Below are 25,035 nucleotides of genomic sequence, written 5' to 3' on the forward strand. Positions count from 1 at the left end.
ACCCATACCTCACACCATACACGAAAACTAACTCAAAATGGATCAAAGACCTAAATATAAAACCTAAAACTATAAAAATCATAGAGGAAAAAATAGGGGCAATGCTAGGGGCCCTAATACATGGCGTAAGTAGAAAACCAAACATAACTAAAAATGCACACACTGAAGAAGATAAACTAGAAAAATGGGACCTCCTAAAAATTAAACCCTAATGCTCATCAACGGCAGTGGGGTGGTGGGAATGCTCATCAAAAGACTTCTCCAAAAGAGTAAAAAGAGAACCTACAAACTGGGAAAAACTTTTTGGCTATGACATATCCAGCCTAATCTCTAAAATCTATAAAAAATCTGTAAGATATTTTAATACCTCAAGAACAAAAAGACAAATAATCCAATTAAAAAATGGACAAAGGATACGAACAGACACTTCACTGGAAGACATTCAAGGCAGCTAACAGGCGCATGAGGAAATGTTCCTGATCATTACCCGTTAGAGAAATGCAAATCAAAACTACAATGAGATTCCATCTCACCTCGACATTATCAGCACAAATCAAAAAAAAAGAAAATAATAAATGTTGGAAAGGTTGTGGGGAGACTGGAACTCTTATGCACTGCTGGTGGGAATGTAAAATGGTACAGCCACTATGGAAAACAATATGGTGCCTCGGTAAAAATCTACAAATAGAAACACCATACAATCCAGCAATCCCACTACTAGGAAATATATCCTAGAGAAATAAGAGCTGTCAGACTAATAGACATATGCACACCCATGTTCACTGCAGCATTATTCACAATACCAAAAAGATGGAAACAACCTAAGTGCCCATCAACAGCTTAATGGATAAACAAATTATGGCACACACACACAATGGAATACTATCCAACGATCCTATGACAAATCCTCATAACATGAATGAATCCAGAGAGCATTACGCTGACTGAAATAAGTTGACCACAAAAAGACAAATATTTTATGAGACCGATATTATAAAAACTCAAGAAAAGGTTTACACAGAGAAAAAAAAATCTTTAATGGTTATGAGGGAGAGGAGGTGTTGGCAGGGGAAATCACTAACCAGATAGTAGGCAAGTGTTAACTTTGGTGACGAGAAAGACAACACACATTATAGGAAGTCAGTACAATGTGACCATGGCAAAGTCACAGAAGCTTCCTAGACACATCCAAATACCTTTAAGGACTGAGTTACCAGGGCTGAGGACTAGGGACCATAGTTTCAGGGTACATCTAGGCCAACTGGCGTAACACAGTTCATAAACAAAATGTTCTACATCCTACTTTGGTGAGTAGCATCTGGGGTCTTAAAAGCTTGCAAGCATCCATCTAAGATACATCTATTGGTCCCATCCTGTATGGAGCAAAAGAGACTGAAAAAAACCAAAGACACAAGGAAAATGTTAGTCCAAAGGACTAATGGATCCCATGAACCACAGCCTCCACCAGCCTGAATCCAGAACTAGATGGTTCCCAGCTACCACCACGGACTGCTTTGACAGGGATCACAACAGAGGCTCCAGGACAGAGCGGGAGAAAAATATAGAACAAAATTCAAATTCACCAAAACAGTCAGACTTACTGGTCTGACAGAGGCTAGAAGAACCCCCAAGACAATGGTTACCAGACACCCTGCTAACTCAGAACTGAAGCCACTCCTGAAGTCCACTTTTCCACCAAAGATGAGACAGGCCTATAAAACAAAGAATAACACATGTGAGGGATGTGCATCTTAGTTCAGTCAAGTATAGGAGACCAAACGGGCAGCACCTGCCCAAAAGCAAAGACAAGAAGGCAGGAAAGAACAGGAAAACTGGACAAATGGACACAGGAAATGTGGGGTGGGAGAGGGAGAGTAGGGGATTGCAATCAATGTCACAAAACAATTTATGTATAAACGTTTGAATGAGAAACTAGTTTGCACTGTAAACTTTCACCTAAAGCACAAAAAAAAAAAAAAAAAAAGCCCATTTTCCAACCCTTAATAAGTGTGCCTACGTTAAGCCATCAAAAGCAGAGAAAAACAAAGGCAAGTTGAGCTTGGCTGCTGGGCAACTTACTGCCCCACCCACTTCACTATATACCAGCTGGGCAACTCGGGCAACTCAAATTCACAGCTCAGCAAAATTACGAATCACATAGCTCACGGGCCTTTGGGGTCACTCACAAAAAGCAGAAAACCCAATCATCAACTTTGCAAATGTCTTCTATGAAAATAAAAGACCTTAAAAAATTTTTTTAAGTTGAGAAATACAAGTCTCCTTTAACTGAGGAGTACATAATGAAAGTGCATAATGCTGCCCAAAATAGATTAAATTGCTGGGCAAATCAGTATTGGCCCAAAGACTACCTGACTCTCAACATCTAACCCCCATATCAAAAAAAAAAAAAAAAAAAACACCAATCTTTACAGGATTACGAAAAAACCTTCTACACAGGATTTGTCTCATTGGAATTTCAGTACATGAAGGATATTACTATGAGGAAAAACAAAATTTTCCTTGTGTTTAATAGCAGAGGAATAAAACTGGAATGCTCCTTAGAAGGACAGAAACTTTTTTAATTTTATTGTGGTTTAGGTGAAAGTTTACACAGCAAATTAGGTTCCCCTTTAATAATCTTTATACAAACTGTTTTGTGACACTGGTTACAATTTTTACAATGCATCAGCATTCTCATTATTTCCGTACTGTTCCTTCTGTTTCCACTGATCTAGCTTCCCTTTCCCTCCTTGCCATTTCCTCTATGCTGTCCGGTAACTGTTGACTGCTTAGTCCAATAGAGTTGACCATTGAAGGGTGCACAGCACAGGTGGGGTTGATTATTTTATAAGCGAATCTGTATTTGGCTGAAAGGTGACCTGCAGAAACAGCTTCAATTTCAAGTTCAAAGGCTATCTTAGGGCGATATTCCTGGGAGTTCCTCCAGTCTCTATTGGTCCAATAGGTCTGGTCTCTTTTAGGAATTTGAGTTTTGTTCTACATTTTTCTGCCATTCTATCTGGGACCTTCTATTGTGTCCCTGGTCAGAAACACAGTGGTGGTAGCTGGGGACCATCTAGTTCTACTGGTCTCAGGTTAGAGGATATTGTGATTTGTGTGGGGGAGAGTTAGTCTTGTTTACTTTGGATACATCATCAGGAAAGAACAAACCCTAGAAAAGGACATCATGTTTGGTAAAGTTAAGGTACACAGAAAATCGGGAAACCCTCAATGAGATGGACTGACACAAAAGCCACAACAGCGGGCTCAAACATCAAAAATCCTGAAGATGGTGCAGGACTGGGCAATGTTTCGTTCTGTTATACTAAGGTCACCATCAGTTGGAGCCCACTTGACAGCAACTAACAACGATAACCCTAAAAGTAGCATTAAGATACAGCAAAGATAAAAGATCAATGCAAAAAAAGTAACTCAGAGGGGGAAGGGGGAGTTTTTGCTTAGAAGGCATTGAGTTTGTACTAATGACGGTAAACAATTTGGAAAAGGCTAGCAATAATGGTGCACATATGAGGAATGTAATCGATGTCACGGAGTTTTACATGTAGAAATTGTTGAGCTGGTGAATGTTCCGGTTGTACATTTTTACTGCAATTAAAAAAGTCATAGCAATGTATTTAACTATTTCACTGACTTCAGAACAAAGACGTTAATTACAAGAATATCCCACCTCCCACTACACTAAGCAATTACTTAGTCCCTTGGCTTTATTCTTGAAAACAATTTGGATGGAATGTTATCATAACTCCAAGTGAAAATGTTATTTTATAGCCCTTTCAGAGAAATTTGCTAAAGAGACAATTTAGGTTTGGGATGTTGTTGTTAGGTACCATGGAGTTGGTGCAACTCATAGCAACCCTATATACAACAAAACGAAATACTTCCTGGTCCTGCACCATCCTCATATTCGTTGCTATGTTTGAGCCCATTGTTGCAGCCACTGTGTCAATCCATCTCATCGAGGGTCCTTCTCTCTTTCACTGTTGTTCGGTGCCACTGAGTCAGTTCTGATTCATAGTGACCCTATGTACAACAAAACGAAACAGTCCCTGGTCCTGCGCCATCCTCACAACTGTTATGCTTGAGCCCATTGTTACAGCCACTGTTTCAATATATCTCTTTGAGGGTCTTCCTCTTTTTTGCTGACCCTCTACTTTACCAAGCATGATGTCCTTCTCCAGGGACTGGTCCCTCCTGATAACATGTCCAAAGTATGTGAGTTGAAGCCTTGCCAATCCTTGCTTCTAAGTAGCATTCCAGTAGTACTACTTCCAAGACAGATTTGTTCGTTCTTGGGACAGTTCATGGTATAGTCAATATTCTTGGCCAACACCATAGTTCAAAAGCATCAATTCTTCTTTGGTCTTCTTTATTCATCGTCCAGCGTTCGCATGCATATGAGGCACTTGAAAACATCACGGCTTGGGTCAGGCCCACCTTAGTACACAAAGTGACATCTTTGCTTTTTAACACTTCAAAGGGGTCTCGGCAGCAGATGTGCCTAATGCAAGGCATCTTTTGATTTCTTGACTGCTGCTTCCATGGGCACTGATTGCAGATCAAAGGAAAATGAAATCCTTCATAACTTCAATCTTTTCCCTGTTTATCATGATGTTGCTTGTAAGTCCAGTTGTGAGGATTTCTATTTTCTAAATGTTGAGGTGCAATCCATACTAAAGGCTGTAGTCTTTGATCTTCATCAGTAAGTACTTAAGTCTCCTTCACTTTCAACAAGCAAAGTTGTGTCATCTACATATCACAGGTCATTAATGAGTTTTCCTCCAATCCTGATGCAGAATTCTTCTTCCAATAGTCTAGTTTCTCAGATTATCTGCTCAGCATATAGACGGAATAAGTATGATGAAAGGATACAACCCTGACACACACCCTTCCTCACTCTAAACTATGCAGTATCCCTGTGTTCTGTTAGAACGATTGTCTCTTGGTCTATGTACAGGTTCTACACGAGCACAATTAAGTGTTATGGGATTCTCATCTTTCATGTTATCCATACTTTGTTATGATCCACACAGCCAAATACCTTTGCATAGTCAACGAAACACAGGCAAACATCTTTCTGGCATTCTCTGCTTTCAACCAAGATACATCTGACATCGGCAATGAGACCCCTTTTCCACATCCTCTTCTGAGTCTGGCTTGAGTTTCTAACAGTTCCCTGCCGATGTACTCCTGCAGTCACTTTTGAATGATCTTCAGCAAAATTTTACTTGTGTGCGATATTAATATTGTTCAACATTTTCTGCATTCTGTTGGATCACCTTTCTTTGGAACGGGCACTTTTTCAGTCCATTAGCCAAGTAGCTGTCTTCCAAATTTCTTGGCACAGGCCAGTGAGCACTTCCAGGGCTGCGTCTGTTTGTTGAAAACATCTCAGTTGGTATTCCGTCAATTCCTGGAGCCTTGTTTTTCACCAATACCTTCAGTGCATCTTGGACTTCTTCAGCTCTTGATCATAAGCTACCTCCTGAAATGCTTAAATGTCAACCAATTCTTTTTGGAACAGTGACTCTGTGTATTCCTTTCATCTTCTTTTGATGCTTCCTGTGTCATTTAATATTTTCCCAATAGAATCCTTCAATATTGTAACTCAAGACTTGAATATTCTCTTCAGTTCTTTCAGCTTGAGAAATGCCGAGCGTGTTATTCCCTCGTTTTCTAACTCTAGGTCTCTGCACATGTCATTATAATACTTTGTCTTCTCCGGCTGCCCTTTGAAATCTTTTCAGCTCTTTTACACTTCTTCATTTCTTCCTTTAGTTACTCTACATTCAAGAGCAAGTTTCAGAGTCTCTCCTGACATCCATTTTGGTCTTTTCTTTCTTTCCTGTCTCTTTAATGATCTCTTGCTTTCTTTATGTATGATGTCATTCCACAACTTGTCTGGTCTTCAGTCATTAGTGCTCAATGTGTTAAATCTATTCTTGAAACAGTCTCTAAATTCAGGTGGAATATACTCAAGGTCATACCTTGGCTCTCGTGGACTTGTTCTAATTTTCTTCAGTTTCAGCCTGAACTTGCGTATGAGCAATTGATGGTCTGTTTCACAGTTGGCCCCTGGCCTCGTTCTGACTAATGATATTGAGCTTTTCCACTGTCTCTTTCCGAAGACACAGTCAATTTGATTCCTGTGTATTCCATCTGGCAAGGTCCACATGTATAGTTGCCGTTTATACTGGTGAGAAAAGGTATTTGCAATGAAGTTATTGGTCTTGCAAAATTCTACCATGCGATCTCCTATACTGTTTCTATCACCAAGGCCATATTTTCCAACTACTGAACCTTCAACTTCGTTTCCAACTTTTGCTTTCCGATCACCAGTAATTATCAGTACATTCTGATTGCATGTTTGATCAATTTCAGACTGCAGAAGTTGGTAAAAATCTTCAATTTCATCATCTTTGGCCTTAGTGGTTAATGTGCAAATTTGAATAATAGTCATATTAACTGGTCTTTGTAGATGTATTGATATTACCCTATACTCACAGCACTGAACTTCAGGATAGATCTTGAGATGTTCTTTTTGCTGATGAATGCAATGCCATTCCTCTTTAATCTGTCATTCCCAGCACAGCAGACCATATCATTGTCTGATTCAAAATTGGCAATACCAGCCATTTCAGCTCACTAATGCTTAGGATATTGGTGTTTATGCATTCCATTTCATTTTTGACGATTTCCAAGTTTCCTAGAGTCCTACTTCGTACATTCCACCTTTTGATTATCAACGGTTATTTGCAGCTGTTTCTTCTCATTTTGAGTCATGCAACATCAGCAAATGAAGGTCCTGAAAGCTTGACTCCATCCACGTCATTAAGGTCAACTCTACTTTGAAGAGGCAGTTCTTCCTCAGTCATATTTTGAGTGTCTTCCAAACTGAGGGGCTCATCTTCCAGCACTATATCAGAAATGTTCCACTGCTATTCACGAAGTTTTCACTGGCCAATTTTTTAAGAAGTAGATTGCAAGGTCCTTCTTCCTAGTCTGTCGTAGTCTGGAAGCTCCGCTGGAACCTGTCCACCATGGGTGACCCTGCTTGTATTTGAAATACTGATGGCGTAGCTCTTAACATCACAGCAACACACAAGCATCACAGCACAAGAAACTGACAGAGGAATATAGCTTAAGCTTTGCTTCAGCCTTTTACTTTAGCTATCAGGCATTAGTAAAAGGAGGATGATTCCACACAAGTAATTAAACTTACAGTTTTGTATGGACTTCTGTCAATGTACATAACTGAACAGAACATGCAAGCTCATACTGTATTTCCTTTAGATCAGTCCTTCATGATACCAATACTTATCAGAATCCCCTGGGGATATTTTCCAAAATACACTGTTTAGTACCTATGTCAGATCACTGAATCAGATTCTCCAGGGTGAGGCCCAGAACAAACATTTGAAAATGTTTCCAAGTGATGTTTAAGCACACACACACCTGATTGGTAAGCATTATTCTACAGCACACCTGTAACAGTGACTACATTTGAAAAGAATCACTTACTTGTTACAATCCCAGCCAAAGCAAAAACAAATTGATTCTCATCGGAATCAAGCTCCTTGACATCCCCATCAAGGGACTTCACAAAACTCTCCATTGTCTGACCAGTGATGTTGAAAAACTTGAGGGCTTTATCCTGGAAATTTGGAAATGAAAGTATCATGCCCTGTCACAGACACCAGTATAAAAATATTTTGTAAATACAGGATACAGAAGATAATTACAGAAGCATTATTTTAAAATCTATTTCTTCAGTAAAAGCTCCCGTTGAAAAGATCAGAGAAAAGAAGTTTGGGGCAAGGAGGAGCAAGAAAAATTACCCCCAAAACTGATGGGAAAGTGTAAAAAAAACTCATGTTCATACCCATATGAAGGAAATAGAATAAATTTCCGCAATGATGGAAGTACTGGAATGAATTCACTCAAAAATATAACAGAAATATACTAGGAAAATATAGTTTCTGCCTGTTCCATCTATGCATTAAACCAAAGATTTTCAAACCTCTACCGGAACTTTTTTTTTCAAATAAAACTGTAATCGAAACCTCAACACGTAAAAAGGTAACAGCAATAATCAGGTTGCTCTGGCAGTTTAGACCTTCATTACGTGGCAATACCATGCCCAAGCTTGCAGGGTCTTGGAAGCATTCCCCTGTAGGTGCTGGAGTTCTGAAAAACCGTTTAAAAACCAATGATTTCCAAATGGGCACAAGGGAACTTTTAAGGGTGACAGAAATGTTCTAAAACTGGGTTGTGCTGATGACTGCATGACTCTGAAAATCTGCTACGAACAGGAGTGGGTTAATTTTAAGCTATTTTTTTTTTTTTAAAGCTATACCTCAATAAAACCGTTTAAAAATGTAAATGCATTTAGTCCCTTCCATCTAAAGTCAGGAAAAGAGTTTCTGGCACAGTGGTTAAGACCTTGGCTGCACACCAAAAGGTTGGCAGTTGAAATCCACCAGGTGCTCCCTGGAAACACTATGGGGCAGTTCTACTCTGTCCTACAGGGTCGCTGTAAGTCGGAATTGACTTGACGGCAACAGGTTTGGTTTCTTAGTATCTAAAGTCAAATACAATTTTTATTTCTATAAGGCAGCTATTACCTAACAAATTTATCACTATTCTCCCGCCAAATATCCTCCTCTCGACTTTTTCTCCGTGGCCACACTGTTTTCCCAGAGTTGAACCACAGTCTTCCTTGGTGCCTCCATTCCTCTTGCCTACCACCTCCAACCTGCCCCCACAGCCGACTCTCCACTACAAAGCCTAGATCCCACCTGCCTGCATCGCCAGAAAGGCCTCCTAGTTAGTCTCCCACCACCACCTCCATCCTCACCTTACTGCCAGGGTAATCTTTCCAGCATTCTGCTCTGGTCCTATTGCTCCTTTACTGTCACTCCCTAAGGAACAAAGGCCTCCCATCTACAGAAGAACGTCATCAACTCAGCATTTAAAATCTCCCACAGCCACGCTCCAACGCACCTACCTTTTAAGCCTTACCACCCAACTACTTTGCTCCATAAAACTCCACTCTGTGAAAACTGACCTACTCACTGTCCCTAAAGAAAACCTTAGGCTTCTCACCCTGTGCCCACTGCCAACTATTTCTACCCATTAAAGTTAATCAAGGCCCTCTTCAAATCCCTCCTTCTCTGTGAAGTTTTCCTATATATATACATATTGGGAACCCTGGTGGCATACTGGCTAAGAACCACAGCTGTTAACCAAAAGGTCGGCAGTTCCAATCCACCAGGTGCTCCTTGGAAACCATATGAGGCAGTTCTGCTCTGTCCTACAGGGTCACTAAGAGTCGGAATCGACTCGGTGGCAATGGGTAATGGGTATACATACATATATATATATATATACTACTTTAAATTTATATATATTGTCGTCGTTGTTGCTGTTAGGTGCTGTCGAGTCGTTTCCAACTCATAGCGACCCTATGCACAATAGAACGAAACACTGCCCAGTCCTGCCCCATCCTTACAATCATTGTTATGCTTGAGCTCACTGATGCAGCCACTGTGTCAATCCACCTCGTTGAGGGTCTTCTTCTTTTCCGCTAACCCTGTACTCTGCCAAGCATGATGTCCTTCTCCAGGGACTCATCCCTCCTGACAACGCGTCCAAAGTATGTAAGACGCAGTTTTGCCACCCTTGCCTCTAAGGAGCATTCTGGTCACACTTCTTCCAAGACAGATTTGTTCGTTCTTTTGGCAGTCCGTGATATGTATATTCAATATTCTTCGCCAACACCACAATTCAAAGGCATCAACTCTTCTTCGGTCTTCCTTATTCATTGTCCAGCTTTCACATGCATATTATGTGATTGAAAATGCCATGGCTTGGGTCAGACGCACCTTAGTCTTCAGGGTGACATCTTTGCTCTTCAACACGTTCAAGAGGTCCTTTGCAGCAGATTTGCCCAATGAAATGCATCTTTTGATTTCTTGACTGCTGCTTCCATGGCTGTTGATTGTGGATTCAAGTAAAATGAAATCCTTGACAACTTCAATCTTTTCTCCATTTATCATGATGTTGATCATTCGTCCAGTTCTGAGATTTTCTGTTTTCTTTATGTTATGGAAACCCTGGTGGCGTAGTGGTTAAGTGCTACAGCTGCTAACCAAAGGGCTGGCAGTTCAAATCCGCCAGGCACTCCTTAGAAACTCTATGGGGCAGTTCTACTCTGGCCTATAGGGTCGCTATGATTCGGAATCGACTCGACAGCACTGGGTTTGGTTTGGTTTTGGTTTTTTATGTTGAGATGCAGTCCATACTGAAGACTGTGGTCTTTGATCTTCATTAGTAAGTGCTTCAGATCTTCACTTTCAGCAATCAAGGTGGTGTCATCTGCATAACGCAGGTTGTTAATGAGTCTTCCTCCAATCCTGATGCCCCGTTCTCCTTCACATAGTCCAGCTTCTCCTATTATTTGTTCAGCATAAAGATTAAATAGGTATGGTGAAAGAATACAACCCTGATGCACACCTTTCCTGACTTTAAACCAATCAGTATCCCCTTGTTCTGTCCGAACAACTGCCTCTTGATCTATGTAAAGGTTCCTCATGAGCACAATTAAGTGTTCTGGAATTCCCATTCTTCTCAATGTCATCCATAGTTTGTTATGATCCACACAGTCAAATGCCTTTGCATAGTCAATAAAACACAAGTAAACATCCTTCTGGTATTCTCTGCTTTCAGCCAGGATCCATCTGACATCAGCAATGATATCCCTGGTTCCACGTCCTCTTCTAAAACTGGCCTGAATTTCTGGCAGTTCCCTGTCAATATACTGCTGCAGCTGTTTTTGAATGATCTTCAGCAAAATTTTGCTTGCGTGTGATATTAATGATATTGTTCTATAATTTCCACATTTGGTTGGATCACCTTTCTTGGGAATAGGCATAAATACGGATCTCTTCCAGTCAGTTGGCCAGGAAGCTGTCTTCCACATTTCTTGGCATAGACGAGTGAGCACCTCCAGCGCTGCATCTGTTTGTTGAAACATCTCAGTTAATATTCCACCAATTCCTGGAGCCTTGTTTTTCGCCAATGCCTTCAGAGCAGCTTGGACTTCTTCTTTCAGTACCATTGGCTCCTGATCATATGCCACCTCTTGAAATGGTTGAATATCGACTAATTCTTTTTGGTATAATGACTCTGTGCATTACTTCCATCTTCTTTTGATGCTTCCTGCATCGTTTAATATTTTCCCCATGGAATCCTTCACTATTTCAACTCGAGGCTTGAATTTTTTCTTCACTTCCTTCAGCTTGAGAAATGCCAAGCGTGTTCTTCCCTTTTGGTTTTCTATCCCCAGCTCTTTGCACATGTCATTATAATACTTTACTTTGTCTTCTTGAGAGGCCCTTTGAAATCTTCTGTTCAGTTCTTTTACTTCATCAATTCTTCCTTTTGCTTTAGCTGCTTGACACTCAAGAGCAAGTTTCAGAGTCTCCTCTGACATCTGTCTTGGTCTGTTTCTTTCTTTCCTGTCTTTTCAGTGACCTCTTGCTTTCTGCATGGATGATGTTCTTGATGTCATTCCACAACTCGTCTGGTCTTCGGTCACTAGTGTTCAATGCATCAAATCTGTTCTTCAGATGGTCTCTAAATTCAGGTGGGATATACTCAAGGTCATATTTGGGATCTCGTAGACTTGCTCTGATTTTCTTCAGTTTCACCTTGAACTTGCATATTAGCAATGGATGGTCTGTTCCACAGTCGGCCCCTGGCCTTGTTCTGACTGATGATATTGAGCTTTTCCATTGTCTCTTTCCACAGATGTAGTCAATTTGATTTCTGTGTGTTCCATCTGGCGAGGTCCATGTGTATGGTCGCCGTTTATGTTCGTGAAAGAAGGTATTTGCAATGAAGAAGCCACTGGTCTTGCAAAATTCTATCATTCGCTCTCCGGCATTGTTTCTATCACCAAGGCCATATTTTCCAACTACTGATCCTTCTTCTTTGCTTCCAACTTTCACATTCCAATCACCAGTAATTACCAATGCACCTTGATTGCCTGTTCAATCAATTTCAGACTGCAGTAGCTGATAAAAATCTTCTATTTTTTCATCTTTGGCCCTAGTGGTTGGTGCGTAAATTTGAATAATATTCGTATTAACTGGTCTTCCTTGTATGAGTATGGATATTATCCTATCACTGACAGCGTTGTACTTCAGGATAGATCTTGAAATGTTCTTTTTGACGATGAATGCAACACCATTCCTCTTCGAGTTGTCATTCCCAGGATAGTAGACTATGTGATTGTCCAATTCAAAAAGGCCAATACCAGTGCATTTCAGCTCACTAATGCCTAGGATATCGATGTTTACGCGTTCCATTTCATTTCTGACAATTTCCAATTTTCCTAGATTCATACTTCGTACATTCCAAGTTCCAATTATTAATGGATGTTTGCAGCTGTTTCTTCTCATTTTGAGTCATGCCACATCAGCAAATGAAGGTCCCGAAAGCTTTACTCCATCCACGTCATTAAGGTTGACTCTACTTTGAGGAGGCAGCTCTTCCCCAGTCATCTTTTGAGTGCCTTCCAACCTGGGGGGCTCACCTTCCAGGACTATATCAGACGATGTTCCGCTGCTATTCATAAGGTTTTCACTGGCTAATGCTTTTCAGAAGTAGACTGCCTTGTCCTTCTTCCTAGTCTGTCTTAGTCTGGAAGCTCAGCTGAAACCTGTGTTCCATGGGTGACCCTGTTGGTATCTGAATACCAGTGGCATAGCTTCCAGCATCACAGCAACACACAAGCCCCCACAGTACGACAAACTGACAGACATATGGGGGTTACATATATTAAATAACATATAAACACCTCAAAAAAATAAACCCACTGCCGTCGAGTCGATTCTGACTCACAGAGACCCTACAGGACAGAGCAGAACCAGCCCACAGGGTTTCCAAGGAGCAGCTGATAGATTCGAACTGTCAAGCTCTTAACCACGGTGCCACCAGGGCTCCAAATAACATACATAAATTCAATAAATTAAACATGAACATTGAGATAACATATGTAAAAGCAGCTTAAACCTTGTTAACCGCATATAAATGTCCAGTAGTAATCTTAAAGTGGTAGTATCTTATATCCACTAATACCGCGTAGGTTCTAAGAGGGTAGAGGTCTTACTCATTCATCTTTGCATACCCCCAGAGCACCAGGTTACAATGAACTACACAGAGTAGGTATGCAATAACTATTTGACAAATGGACTTAGTCTGTAAGTACATGAATTGACCCACTGTGTCAATGACCTAAGTTAAACGAACATGATCAACAATACCCAGATGGGGCCGCATGTCATACTTACTCCTCCCAGGATGGATTTGACAACCTCTTCGCTGCTGGAGACACCCCACAGGAGGGTGCAAGCTGCTGCCCCCATTTCTGTGCAATACTCAGCTTGCTGCAGCAACTGCTGCTTTGCCTCATTCAGCTGTTGTCGAAGAGCCAGTTTCTCCTGAAACCAAAACAAAATAAAACCAGGAAAATGAACAATAGCATTCAAACCTTAAAACATCTCTGTTACGTTGCCTCTTTCACAAAGGTATCTTTAAAAGAAAGGAAATGCAAGCAGAATTATACAAAAAGATCAGCAAATCAAAGCTATTCCCTAAGGAGCCATAATCCACATTAAAAACAAAAACAAGAACTGCAGAGGCAAAGATAAGACTTTTGAAAAAGAACACACAATTGCAGTGCATAAATACCCTGGAGCACTGAGTTCACCTGCTTTAAGTCAAATGAAAACATGAGGCCACTCCTGTCCCAAGTGGCTATGCCCAGAACCAGTGCCACCTGTGACAATGAAGGAGGTGACAGCCTAACACAGCAGTCCTCACACAGAGCCCTGGGTCTGGGAAGGAGCTCGCAGCTTCAAACAGCCCGCTTATTCATGGTAAAACACCCTGTGCCAGGGGCAGACACCAAACTGGGCGCTGGGGTACATTCTAACATTGGAGGAAAGAGTTTACTACAGAAAGACCTACTCTTCACAAACATATCCTTCAATCCTCACGAGAATTTTCTCTAAGGTGCTTGTGAATAGTTAACTGAGGGAAGAATACCATCATAAGACCAGGCAGGGAAAATGTGGCAGAGGCAGAAGAGTGAGAAGGATGGGGCTCCAAGGAGCCTGCCACAGCAAGCCCAATGCCAGAGTGTGAAGAAGGTGGAGCTCAGGAGAGGTTTCTAACTTTACCCACCAGCACCTTTGGAAGAACTCCGCCCGATAACTAGAACTGGGCAAGTCTCAGCCCGCGCTGCCTGAACAGTCAACTACCCCCCGGATAGCACCTCTGAACACACAAGTATTCTTAAAGAAGGCAAATCAGATTCACCTTCAGGTAGGACTTAGGTGATGTATGACTTGAGGTGTTGCCCTCTTCAGCCTCCACCGCCAGCTTCAATGTTTCATGTTCCCTACAATTCCCTTAAAAGGTGATAGCATTTTCTTACTTAACAAGAAATAAACTTAGGAATATAAACCAAAAGCCAAGTCAAACCCAATGCTGTCAAGTCGATTCCAACTCACAGCGACTCTATAGGACAGGGTAGAGCTGTTCCATAGGGTTTCCAAGGCTGAAATCTTTCTAGAAGCAGACTGCCACATTTTTCTCCCATGGAGCGGCTAGTGGGTTCCAACCGCCTACCTTTTGGTTAGCAGCCGAGCACATAACCACTGTGCCACCAGGGCTCCTCAGAAACACAAAAATCTAGATAAATTCCTTCCTACCAAAGTATGATTAGTTAAATAATCCCCACAGGCAAAGTATACTAGATGTTTTAGGTTTTTCTTGTACAAAGGGGGATACTGAGCAGCTGAAGTGGAGGGTTTCTACCTAGGGAAGAAAAAGGGGCACTGGGCCACGAATCAAACTTTGTAGACCTCATAATTTGCCCGACGACACCCCATTCATATCGCCCTTGGGACAATGCATTCTGCATGCAGAGGTTCCCATGCATTCATACACGCATACACACTGATTTTAGGAGAAAAAATGCATGTTAGCACCACTTTCTATGATGTATAAACTCTGAGATTCATCACTCAGGGTGGATGGAGCTGAGCACTCGGGTCCCCCATGCTGCACCACAGCCTTCCCTTTCAGAATGTGCGCTTCCTTCACAGTCAAAGTAGCCTGCGTCCCAGTGGTCTGGTAATGGTGGGGCTTCTGCACGGCTGTCAAAGGACTCCTGGCAAGGACTGGGCAGGACCATCCTCACCACATTGGGTAAGGTGGGTACAGGCAGACATGCCCCACACAGGGCAGCACAGAGCAGACTAAGTGATGGCAGAAAAAACTTAAAATAAAAATAACAACTTGAGAATTCAAAAAAAAATTTTAGGAAAAAAATTCCATTCACAATAACATCAAAAATAAGAAAGTTCTTAAGAATAAATTTAAGTGAGATGGGTGATATTACAACAGGCCCAACTGAAATTAAAAGAATCATATCAGATTACTATGAAAAACTGTAACAAATTTGAAAACCTAGAAGAAATGAATGAATTTCTAGAAACACACTACCTACACCAAAACTAACACAAAGAGAGGCAGAACAACAAAATAGACCCGTAACAAAAGAAGAGATTGAAAAGGTAATCAAAAAACTCCCAAAAAAAAAAAAGCCCTGGCCCAGACGGCTTCACTGCAGAGTTCTACCAAACTTTCAGAGAAGAGTTAACACCACTACTAGTAAAGGTATTTCAGAGCATAGAAAAGAACAGAATACTACCAAACTCATTCTATGAAGCCACCATATCCCTAATACCAAAACCAGGTAAAGACACCACAAGAAAAGAAAATTATAGACCTATATCCCTCATGAACGTAGATGCAAAAATCCTCAACAAAATTCCAGCCAATAGAATAAAAAACATATCAAAAAAATAATTCACCATGTGGGATTCATACCAGGTATGCAGGGATGGTTCAACGCTAGGAAAAAATTAATGTAATCCACCATATAAATAAAAGAATCACATGATTTTATCAATTGATGCAGAAAAGGCATTTGACAAAGTCCAACACCCATTCATGATAAAAACTCTCAGCAAAATAGGAAGAGAAGGAAAATTCCTCAACATAATAAAGGGCATTTATACAAAGCCAACAGCCAACATCATCCTAAATGGAGAGAGCCTGAAAGCACTGCCATTGAGATCGGGAACCAGACAAGGATGCCCTTTGTCACCACTCTTATTCAACATTGTGTTAGAGGTCCTAGCCAGAGCAATTAGGCTAGATAAAGAAATAAAAGCACATCCAGATTGGCAAGAAAGAAGTAAAAGTATCTCTACTTGCAGATGACATGATCTTATACAAAGAAAACCCTAAGGAATCCTCCAGAAAACTACTGAAACTAATAGAAGAGTTCAGCTGAATATCGGGATACAAGATAAACATACAAAAATCTGTTGAATTCCTCTACACCAACAAAAAGAACATCGAAGAGGAAATCACCAAATCAAGACCACTTACGGTAGCCCCCAAGAAGATAAAATACTTAGGAATAAATCTTACCAGAGATGTAAAAGACTTATTATACAAAGAAAACTACACTTCTGCAAGAAACCAAAAGAGACGTACATAAGTGGAAAAACATACCTTGCTCGTGGATAGGAAGACGTAACATTATAAAAATGTCTATTCTACCAAAAGCTACCTATACATTTAATGCAATTCCGAGCCAAATTCCAATGACATTCTTTAATGAGATGGAGAAACAAATCACCAACTTCATATGGAAGGGAAAGATGCTCCGGATAAATAAGGCATTACCGAAAAAAACAAAGTGGGAGGCCTTACTTTACCTGACTTTAGAACCTATTATACTGCCACACTAGTCAAAACAGCCTGGTACTGGTACAACAACAGATACATGGACTAATGGAACAGAATTGAGAATCCAGACATAAATCCATCCACATATGAGCAGCTGATCTTTGACAAAGGCCCCAAAACAGTTAAATGGGGAAATGACAGTCTTTTTAACAAATGGTGCTGGCATAACTGGATATCCATCTGCGAAAAAATGAAATAAGACCCATACCTCACTCTATGCACAAAAAACTAACTCGAAATGGATCAAAGACCTAAATATAAAATCTAAAACAATAAAGATCATGGAAGAAAAAATAGGGACAACGTTAGGAGCCCTAATACACAGCACAAACAGTATACAAAACATTATAAGGAATGAAGAAGAAAAACTAGATAACTGGGAGCTCCTAAAAATCAAACACCTATGCTCACCCAAAGACTTCACCAAAAGAGTAAAAAGACTACAGACTCGGAAAAAGTTTTTAGCTATGACATTTCCTATCAGCATCTGATCGCTAAAATCTACATGATACTGTAAAAACACAACTGCAAAAAGACAAATAACCCAATTAAAAAATGGGCAAGAGATATGAATAGACACTTCACTAAAGAAGACATTCAGGTAGCTAACAGATATATGAGGAAATGTTCATGATCATTAGCCATTAGAGAAATGCAGATCAAAACTACAATGAGATTTCATCTCATTCCAACAAGGCTGACATGAATCCAAAAAACACAAAATAATAAATGTTGGAGAAGTCGTGAAGAGATTGGAACACTTATACACTGCTGGTGGGAATGTCAAATGGTACAAACACTTTGGAAATCGATTTGGTGCTTCCTTAAAAACCTAGAAATAGAACTACCATACCATCCAGCAATCCCGCTCCTCGGGATATATCCTAGAGAAATAAGAGCCTTTACACGAACAGATATATGCACACCCATGTTTATTGCAGCACTGTTCACAATAGCAAAAAGATGGAAGCAACCAAGGTGCCCATCAACAGATGAATGGATAAATAAATTATGGTATATTTACACAATGGAATACTATGCATCAATAAAGAACAGTGAGGAATCTGTGAAACATTTCATAACATGGAGGAACCTGGAAGGCATTATGCTTAGTGAAATTAGTCAGTTGCAAAAGGATAAATATTACATAAGACCACTATTATAAGAACTTGAGAAATAGTTTAAACTGAGAAGAAAACATTCTTTTGTGGTTATGAGAGGAGGGAGGGAGGGAGGGTGGGAGAGGAATATTCACTAATTAGATGGTAGATAAGAACTACTTTAGGTGAAGGGAAAGACAACACACAATACAGGGGAGGTCAGCACAACTGGACTAAACCAAAAGCAAAGAAGTTTCCTGAATAAACTGAATGCTTCAAAGGCCAGTGTAGCTGGGGTAGGGGTTTGGGGACCATGGTTTCAGGGGACATCTAAGTCAATTGGCATAATAAAATCTATTAAGAAAATATTCTGCATCCCACTTTGAAGAGTGGCATCTGGGGTCTTAAACACTAGCAAGAAACCATCTAAGATGCATCAATTGGGGTCAACCCACCTGGATCAAAGGAGAAGAACACCAAGGACACAAGGTAATTACGAGCCCAAGAAACAGAAAGGGCCACATGAACCAGAGACTACATCATCCTGAGACCAGAAGAAGTAGATGGTGCCTGGCTACAACCAATGACTGCCCTGACAGGGAACACAAGAGAGAACCCTTGAGGGAGCAGGACAGCAGTGGGATGCAGACCCCAAATTCTCATAAGATCAGACTTAATGGTCTGAGACTAGAAGGACCCTGGTGGTCATGGCCGCCAGACCTTCTGTTGGCCCAGGACAGGAACCATTCCCGAAGCCAACTCTTCAGACATGGATTGGACTGGACAATGGACTGGACAGGGATGCTGGTGAGGAGTAAGCTTCTCGGATCAGGTGGACACTTGAGACTATGTTGGCATCTCCTGCCTGGAGGGGAGATGAGAGGGTAGGGGGGGTTAGAAGCTGGTGAAATGGGCATGAAAAGAGAGAGTGGAGGGAGAGAGCGGGCTGTCTCATCGGGGCAGAGTAATTGGGAGTATGTAGCAACATGTATATAAGTTTTTGTGTAAGAGACTGACTTGATTTGTAAACTTTCACTTAAAGCACAATAAAAATTAAAAAAAAAAAAGAATAAATTTAAGAAAAGAGGCGTTAAGACCTGTAAGTGTAAACTACAAAGCATTATTGAGAGAAAAAACATCTAAATACGTGGAGAAACACATCATGTTTGTGGATTGGAAGACTTGATGCTGTTTAGACAGTAGTTCTCCCCAAATTGACCTACAGATTCAACACAATTCCCATCAAAATTGCAGCAGCAGGCTTTTTTGTACAAAGTGATAAATCTTATGCTGTAACTCACATGGAAATGCAAAGGACTTGAAACAACTAAAAAGTTTTTTGAGAAAAAAAGGAACAATGTTGTAGTACTGTTATAGATTGAACCATGTCCCCCAAAAATGTGTGATTCCCAGTATTGTGTGATTGTCCATCATTTTGTCACCTGATGTGATTTCTCTGTGTTGTAATGCCAACAGCTTGGCTGCTAACTATAGGTCAACAGTTCAAATCCACCAACCGCTCCTTGGCAACCTTATGGGGCAGTTCTACTCTGTCCTACAAGGTCGCTAAGAGTTGGAATCAACTCGATGACAACGGGTTTGGTTTTGGTTTGATAATGTTAGTGAAGCAGGATCAGAGGCAGTTATGTTAATGAGACAACTCAATATACAAGATTAGGCTGTGTCTTAAATCAATCTCTTTCTAGATATAAAAGAAACAAGCAGAGAGACATGGGGGCCTCATTACCAGCACGCAAGAGGAGCCAGGAGCGCAGTCCTTTGGACCCAGCGTCCCTGCGCTGAGAAGCTCCTATACCAGGAAAAGGTTGACGACAACGACCTTCCCCCAGAGCCAACAGACAGAAAGCCTTCCCCTGGAGCTGGCACCCTGGATTGGGACTTCTAGCTTCCTAGACCATGAAAGAATAAATTTCTGTTTGTTAAAGCCACCCACTTGTGGTATTTCCATTACAGCAGCATTAGATAACTAAGGACTAACACTATCTGCTTGAGAAAAAAAATTTCTCTATAAAAGCTGCAAACCGAAAGGGATAGGAAACCTGGATGGAAAGGAGGAACGTATAATCTCATTACAGGGATAGCAACTAGGGTAACATACTGTGTGTTTAAGTTTTTGTACGAAAAACTTGAACTGTAAGCTTTTACCTAAAGCACAGTAAGAAAAAAAAAAGCTGCAAACCCCTGAAGTATTACTAAAATCAAACAATAGTTTACTTAATTACTAAAGAATGTCTGCCTTGAGCATCGCGCTCTTTTAAGATCTATCTATACGGGATCACACTGACATCAGTAACTCGTAAGATTAGATAAGAAATTTAAAGGCCAGTGAGTTTATGTTGCTGGGGGAGGAATGACTCAGAAGGTGAGGGTGAGCTTGGTTGCACAACTCAAAGAATATACTCAATGTCACATGATGAAATTGTTGAATTGGTGTATGTTCTGCTCCATACAGTCTCAATAACAAAAATAATTTTTTAAAAAATACTGAAATAATAAAATAAAATAATTTTAAAAAGTTGCAGAAATCGAGACGTGGAGCCAGAATGGCACTACAGACAGAAGTACCATGCCAGCCCTCTGCTGCAAAGTTCCAAAATACTAAGTAAAATAGAGACAAACATCACTCCTGGAACCCTAAGCATCAAATGAAGGGATAAAGAACTAGACCAAGCACCAAATCGTGGATTCACCATCTTGGATCACAGCCACCAATAACCCCAGACAGGGAGTATACACGGGAAGGCAATTTCACGGAGCTCCCAACAGTTGACAGAGCACCCAGTAACCAGAGATATACGCTTTCCTGCCCCCAACATTCTGCCCTGTACGATGCCTCTACCACTTTCCAAAAGGCCACAGTTTGCTTGGGCAGAGAGACACTGGCTCACTGCTGCTCCAGGTCCACCCCACACTCAGCACCATACTTTTGTTTTCATTTGTGTTTTTTTGTTTCTTCTCTCTCTCTCTCTCCCTTCCTTCCTTTCTTTTCTCCCTCCCACTTAGCCCTATGCACCACTCCTGCCCCTTCTTGACGGGCCATGCCGCAACACTCATCTAGAGTGACACTGGCACATGGCCTCCCTGGTTCTGCACCATCCCCTCAGACCGGCTCACTCAGCACTTTATATTTTATTTCTCCTTATCTTTTTCTTTCTCCTTCCCACCTAGACGCTGCACAGCGTTTGTCCCTTCCTGATGGGCCATACTGTGCCACCCAGCAAAATACCAGCTAGCCGCCATCCACGTTCTACCCTGTCCTCAACAGCTGGCTCCCTCAGCACCGTATTTTTTGTTGTTGTTGTTGTTTTGGTTTTGGGGCTTTTTGTTTGTTTCTTCTCTGTCTTTTCCTTCCTTCCTTTCTTTTATCCCATCCACCTAGGCCCATGGGCCACCCTTGCCCCTTCTTGATGGGCCGTGCTGCACTGCTTGCCTAGAGAGCCACCAGCACACCACCCCCCTGTATCTGCCCTTCCCCCATCCCCCAACTACCACTGAGTTAGCATTTGATTAACATATTTTTTCTTTCTTCATTTTTTTTGGTTTAGTTTCTTTCTCTTCTCTCTCCCACTTAGCTCTGCACATCACATCCTCTCCCTTCCCTCCTGCCTCTCTGCACTGTGCATCGAAAGCCATGCCCCCCCAAGCACCACTTGCACAGACCTCCGGACCCCCCACACCACCCCACACCACCCCCCAGGCCCATCCCACCAAGTGCCAAATCCCTGGGTGGCACTGGTGTATATCTCCAGACCCCCAAACCTTGAAACCAGCCCCATGCTGTTCCCAGCCCCACCACTCCAAGCACCATGCCTAAGTGGCACCACACAGACTCCCAGGCCCCACCCCACGCTGCCCCCAGCCCCTCCCCACCCCTTCAAGCACCACACCCGAGTGGCACCATGTAGACCCCCAGACTCCACTCCATGCTGTCCCCAGCCCCATCCCACCAAGTTCCACACCAAGTGGGACATAATGCAAACCTCTGGACTCCTGGACACTGTCCCACCACACCACCCCCAGTCTAGCCCCATTGGGCCCAGTTCATGCCACAAACAACACATCCCTGCCCTTCCCAACCCTGGTGGACCCGCCCTGCTACACCACAGCTGAGCAACCGGCCCTGACCACCTGGACAAGGTGCTGAGAATTATAATGCCCATGGACGAGCAAGCAACAAATCACGCTCAGCCCACCCACCCAGACACAACCAAATAAAACAAAAAAGCAGGACAAAACATACAAACCCACAGTCAATAAATGAAAAAAATAATTCCTGAATGTCTCAGAAACAGCAGACAGTATCAAAACATATTCAAAAAAAATAGGACAGGATGGTTCCAGTAAGTGACCAAAGTAAAACACCAGATGACCTTCAGGTGGAAGAAAATGCACTGGAACTATCAGACACACAAAAAAAACCCACTGCCATCAAGTTGATTCCAACCCATAGTGACCCTATAGGATAGAGGAGAATTGCCCCACAGAGTTTCCAAGGAGCGGCAGTTGAATTCAAACTGCTGACGTTTTGATTAGCAGCCATGCTCTTAACCACTATGCCACCAGGGCTCTAGACTACCTGATAGAGAATGCAAAAGTCTAACAATTCAGGGCTCTCCATGAGATGAGGAAAGAGATGAAAGAAAACACAGATAAAACTAAGGGAAAGAATCAGGCGAAAACACAATCAAAGCAATGAAAGAATACAGGAAAATAAGAACAAAATGTCAAAATAAATAATTAGAAGTCATACAAAACAGCAATTCGAAATTCAAAAAATAAACAACACAATAGAATGTTTTGGGAGAAAATATGAAACAATGGAAGAGAGGATCAGCAAAATTGAAGACAAATTCCTGGATACCACTGTGCTTGAGGAAAAATCAGAGAAAAGAATGAAGAAAACCTAAGAACTACGTGGGATACAATCAAGAGCAAAAATTTGCATGTAATTGGAGTTCCAGAACAGGTGGACAAAATGAAAAACACAGAGAGGATCATTAAAGATTTGCTAACAGAAAACTTCCCTAATTACAAGAAAGATGAAAAGCTAATCATCCAAGAAGCTCAATGAACCCCATATAGGAGAGACCCCAAAAGAAACTCACCAAGACATATCATAATCACACTTGCCGAACCAAAGACAAAGAATCTTGAGAGTTGGTAGAGAAAAATGCGAAGCCACACAAAAAGGGGAAACAATAAAACTAAGCTCTGATTACTCAGCAGAAGCCATGCAGGCAAGAAGGCAATGGGATGACATATATAAAACCTTCAAAGAAACTGCCAACAAAGAATAATATATCCTGCAAAACTCTCTTTCAAATATGATGGCAAAATTCAGACATTTCCAGATAGACAGAAATTAAGGGAATACGTAAAATCCAAACTAAACTTACAAGAATTACTCATAAAATGTTCTTCAGTTAGAAACAAACAACATCAGACAGTAACCTGAATCTAAGACACAGGACAGCATCAGCCAGATATCAACCCAAGTAATGAACTCTGAAGAATAAAACAAAGCTAAAAGACAACAGAGAACCAGAGACGTCCATCCGTAAATGACAACAGCATCAGAACAATAAAAGGGGGAATAAACAATATACATATAGAACTTTCAAATGTAGAGGAAGTCAAGGTGATATCAAGTAATAAAAGACTCGTTCAAACATAGGAATTCTGGCGTAAATTTCAAGGTAACCACAAAGAAAGTTAACAAACCTACTCATCAAAAGAAAAAATAAAAACAGAGTCAGTAAACACAAAACCTGCAAAAATGAAAGAAACAAAAAGAAATGCCACAAACAACGAACTCAGCACAGGAGAGTAAGAGGAACAAAAAAAAAATATCAGCACCACACACACACACACACACACAAAGCACTATAAAATGACAGCAATAAACTCATACCTATTGAGAACCACACTGAATGTAAATGGCTTAAATGCACCCATAAAGAGACAGAGAGTATCTGAATGGATAAACAAACAGGACCCATCAATATGCTGTCTGTAAGAGACACACCTTAGAAACAAAGACATAAATATATTAAAAATCAAAGGATGGAAAAAAATATATTAAGCAAACAGTAACCAAAAAAGAGCAGTGGTGGCAATACTAATCTCAGATAAAATAACCTTTAAGGAAAAATCCACCCTAAAAGACAAGGAAACACATTATATAATGATTAAAGGGCCAATACGCCATGAGGACATTACCATGATAAATATCGACGCACCCAATGACAGGGCTCCAAAATAAATTTTAAAACTATAACAGCACAGAAAACAGAAATTGACAGTTTAACAGTAATGGTAGAAAACTTCAACACACCACTCTCAGTAAAGGACAGAACATCTAGAAAGAAACTCAACAAAGATATGAAAGATCTAAAGACCACAATCAACCAACTTGACCTCATAGACATATATAGAACACTCCACCCAACAGCAACAAAGTACACATTCTTTTCCAACGCACATGGAACATTCTCCAGAATAGACAACATCTTAGGTCACAAAGCAACCCTCAACAAAATCCAAAACACTGAGATAATACAAAGCCACTTCTCTGATCACAATACCATAAGAGTAGATACAACAGGAAAAGGAAAAAAAAACATGGGAACTGAATAACACCTTGATTAAAAACCACTGGGCCACAGAAGAAATCAAGGACGGAATCAAAAAATTCCTAAAATCAAATGAGAATAAAAACACATCATACTGAAACCTTTTGAACACAGGAAAGGCAGTGCGCAGAGGTCAGTCTACAGCAATAGATGCACACATCAAAAGAGAAAGAAGGGATAAAATCAAAATGTTAGCTTTACAACTTGAACAAATAGAGAACAGCAAAAGAAGCCCACAGCCACCAGAAGAAAGAAAATAATAAAGATCAGAACAGAAGTAAATGAAATAGAAAAACAATAGAAACAATCAACAAAACCAAAAACTGATCCTTTGAAAGGATCAACACAATCGACAAATCATTGGCCAAACT

General features: G+C 40.9%; 1 protein-coding gene across 1 annotated transcript in view; it reads right to left on the minus strand.

Moving 5' to 3' along the window:
• Positions 1 to 25,035, minus strand: part of HSF2BP (heat shock transcription factor 2 binding protein) — a 189,749-nt gene that overhangs the window by 135,855 nt on the left and 28,859 nt on the right. Inside the window, exons 5-6 of the mRNA XM_003418988.4 lie at positions 13,374 to 13,523; positions 7,540 to 7,672 (exon numbers count right to left, since the gene is read on the minus strand). Of these exons, the coding sequence (XP_003419036.1) occupies positions 7,540 to 7,672; positions 13,374 to 13,523 (283 nt within the window). The remainder of the gene's footprint in view (positions 1 to 7,539; positions 7,673 to 13,373; positions 13,524 to 25,035) is intronic.

The sequence above is a fragment of the Loxodonta africana genome, chromosome 2, assembly GCF_030014295.1.
Source record: "Loxodonta africana isolate mLoxAfr1 chromosome 2, mLoxAfr1.hap2, whole genome shotgun sequence".
In the NCBI taxonomy this organism is placed as follows: Eukaryota; Metazoa; Chordata; class Mammalia; order Proboscidea; family Elephantidae; genus Loxodonta; species Loxodonta africana.